Raw genomic sequence first — 3,435 nt, 5'->3', positions numbered from 1 at the left:
AGAAATGCTTTAAAAATTTCTCCCACATAAAGTAAATTAATAAACTTTTCTTAATGATTTAGAAGTCACTGTACAAATTTGTACAAATAATATTTACCTCCTCATCATCAGGCACTGGTTCATTTAAGGATGGTACCCAAGCAAGGATATTGCAGTCTCTGCTACCACTGTAAAGTTCCTGTAACACAGAAAGCAAAGATGTGACTGTGAGTTAATTTAAAGCTGGTACTAATTTGAAACACTTTAACCACTCATATTCAATATAGTACTGGAAGTCTTAGCCAAGCAATCACATGAGAAGAAAAAATAAAAGGCATCCAAATTGGAAAGGACGAAGTAAAACTGGCCTAAAAACATGTCATTATTTGCAGATGACATGATATTGTAGAGAATCCTAAAGATTCCACACACACACACACACACACACACACACACAAAATACTGGAACTGATAAATTCAGCAAAGTAGTATGATACAATACAAATATCCAAAAATTGCTTGCATTATTATATACCAATAATGAAAAATCATAAAGGGAAGATATGAAAACAATCCCACTTATAATTGCACACAAAAAATAAAATACCTAGGAGTAAATTTAACCAAGGAGGTAAAAGATGTGTACTTGAAAAATTTTAAAACACTGAAGAAATGGAAAAAGACATAAATAAATGGGAGTATATACAGTGCTTTTGGATAGAAAGAATTAATACCATTAAAATGTTCATACTAACCAAAGCAATCTAAAGATTCAGTGCAATTCCTATCAAAATGCCAATGGCGATTTTCACAGAACTGGAACAAATAATCCAAAAATGTATATATAAAACGGTGCTGATAAAATTTAACATGAGAGAGAAAAAAAAGAGAAACTAGACAGCCTTCGTACATCATACACAAAAATAAACTCAAAATGGGTTAAAGAATTAAATGTCAGCCCGGCCGCTTGGCTCAGTGGTTGAGTCAAGGAGTTCAAGGTTTGATGCCTGGTCGGGCACATGCTCAGGTTGTAAACTCAATCCCCATGGTGGGGCATACAGGAAGCAGCCAATCAATGATTTTTTCTCATCATTGATATTTCTATTGCTCTCCTCCTCTCCCTTCCTCTCTGAAATAAATAAAAACATATTTTTAAAAAAGAATTAAATGTCAGACTCAAACCCATAAAATTCCTAGAAGAAAACATAGTAAGTTAAATCTCTAATATTTCTTGTAGTCATGTTTTTTCTGATATATCTCATTGGGCAAGAGAAACAAAGGAAAAAATAAACAAATGGGACTACATCAAACAAAAAAAGCTTTTGCACAGCAAAGGAAACCATCAACAAAATAAAAAGACAACTTACTGAATGGGAGAAGATATTTGTCAATGATACATCCAATAAGGGGCTAATATCTAAAATTTATGAAGAACTCCTACAACTCACCAATAAAAAATCAAACAATCCAATTTAAAAATGGACAAAGAACCTGAATAGACACTTCTCCAAAGAGGACATACAGATGGCCAATACACATATGAAAAGATGATCGACATCACTAATCATAAAAAATGCAAATTAAAACCACAATAAAATGTCACCTCACCCCTGTCAGAATAGCTACCATCAATAATCAAGTATTGGTGAGGATGTGGAAAAAAGGGAATCTTCGTGCACTGCTGGTGGGAATGCAAATTGGTGCAGCCCATACAGTATGGAGGGTCCTCAAAAAATTAAAAATGGAACTGCCTATGAACTATCAAACTTCTGGGTATATACCCGAAGAAACCCAAAACATGAATTCAAAAAAACATATGCACCTGTGTGTTCATTGCAGCATTATTTACTCTAGCCAAGATATGGAATCAACCTCAGGCCCATCAATAGACACGTGGATAAAGTGGTGGTACATATATACTATGAAATGAAAAAGCTTCCCATCTGTGACAGCTTAGAGAGATCTAAAGGGTATTAGGCTAATAAGTCAGAGAAAGACAAATGCATATGATTTTACTTATATGTGGAATCTAAATAACAAAATAAACAAATAAAATGGAAACAGACTCATAGATATAGAAACCAGACTGATGGTTGCCAGAGGGGAGGTGAATTGGAGAATTGGAGGGAAAGGTGGATAAATTAAGAAGTACAAATTGATCATGAGGATGTAAAGTACAGCATAGGAAGTATAGTCAATAATATTGTAATAACTATGTACAGTGCCAGGTGTACTGGAAGTATTAGGAGGACCACTATGTAAAGTATATGATTATCTAACCACTATGCTGTACACCTGAAATTAATACAAAATAATACTGAATATAAACTATAATTGAAAAATTACAGCAAAAAAATAAATTACAGCAAAAAATCAGGAAATTCATATTGATATATTACTATCAGCTAATACTTAGATCCCATTTAAGTTGCAACAATTGTCCCAAAATGACCTTTAGAACAAAAGGGTCCAGTTTAAAAAGCACATGCTGCCCTTAGTTGTCATATCTCTTTACTTTCCTTCAATCTGAACAGTTCTTCAGTCTCTGGCTTTCCTGACCATGACAATTTTAAAGATACACACCAGTTATTTTGTAGAAAGTCTCTCAAATTTTGTCTTACATTTTCTTATAACTAAATTCTGGTGATGCATCTTTGCCAGGAATATCACAGAATTGATGTCCCATAACTAGAATATTAACTTTGATCATTTGATTAAGGTAATGTATGCCAGGTTCATTGAAGGTAAAAGTACTCATTTTGTTTTTTTAATTAATACTTTGTAGTGTGGTACTTTGAAATATGTAAATATCCTATTCTTCATCAGACTTTCAATTTATTAGTTTACTTATACCAGAATGGATTTGTGGATCCTTAATTTAATCAACGGGTTACAAACCATTATTATCTTTATTTATTTTCATGTTGGGTATATCTTGTTATATTTATGATAGAACTAGAGGCCCGGTGCACAAATTCATGCACAGGTGGGGTCCCTAGGCCTGGCTGGCGATTGGAGTCAATTGGGGCCAGCCAGGGGAAGGGACCACAGGAGGTTGGCTGTGGGAGCACACTGACCACCAGGGGGCAGCTCCTGCGTTAAGCGTCTGCCCCCTGGTGGTCAGTGCGCATCACAGTGACCAGTCGTACAGTTGCATAGGTTTTTATATATGTAGATTACTATAAGTATCAGTTTTGTTTTCAGACAGTGAGTTTTGTGTAACATTTAATTTGGAAAAGGTTTCTAATGCTAAATGGATGTAGAAGTGCTACTTTTTTAAAAAAATATATTTCATTGACTTTTTACAGAGAGGAGGAAGGATAGAGAGTTAGAAACATCGATGAGAGAAAAACATCGATCAGCTACCTCCTGCACACTCCCCACCGAGGATGTGTCCGCAACCAAGGTACATGCCCTTGACCGGAATCGAACCTGGGACCCTTCAGTCTGCAGACC

The 3,435-nt window shown here is 35.0% G+C and overlaps 1 protein-coding gene across 2 annotated transcripts in view; it reads right to left on the bottom strand.

Annotated features, from left to right (window-relative positions):
- Positions 1 to 3,435, bottom strand: part of ERCC8 (excision repair cross-complementation group 8) — a 37,572-nt gene that overhangs the window by 6,420 nt on the left and 27,717 nt on the right. For both annotated transcript variants that reach the window (XM_006762432.2, XM_015563077.1), the window contains one exon: positions 98 to 178. In XM_006762432.2, the coding sequence (XP_006762495.2) occupies positions 98 to 178 (81 nt within the window). The remainder of the gene's footprint in view (positions 1 to 97; positions 179 to 3,435) is intronic.

This window comes from Myotis davidii, unplaced genomic scaffold (assembly GCF_000327345.1).
Source record: "Myotis davidii unplaced genomic scaffold, ASM32734v1 scaffold135, whole genome shotgun sequence".
Classification (NCBI taxonomy): domain Eukaryota; kingdom Metazoa; phylum Chordata; class Mammalia; order Chiroptera; family Vespertilionidae; genus Myotis; species Myotis davidii.
Note: the sequence above shows the minus strand (reverse complement) of the source record. Positions and strands in the feature narration are given on the sequence as shown.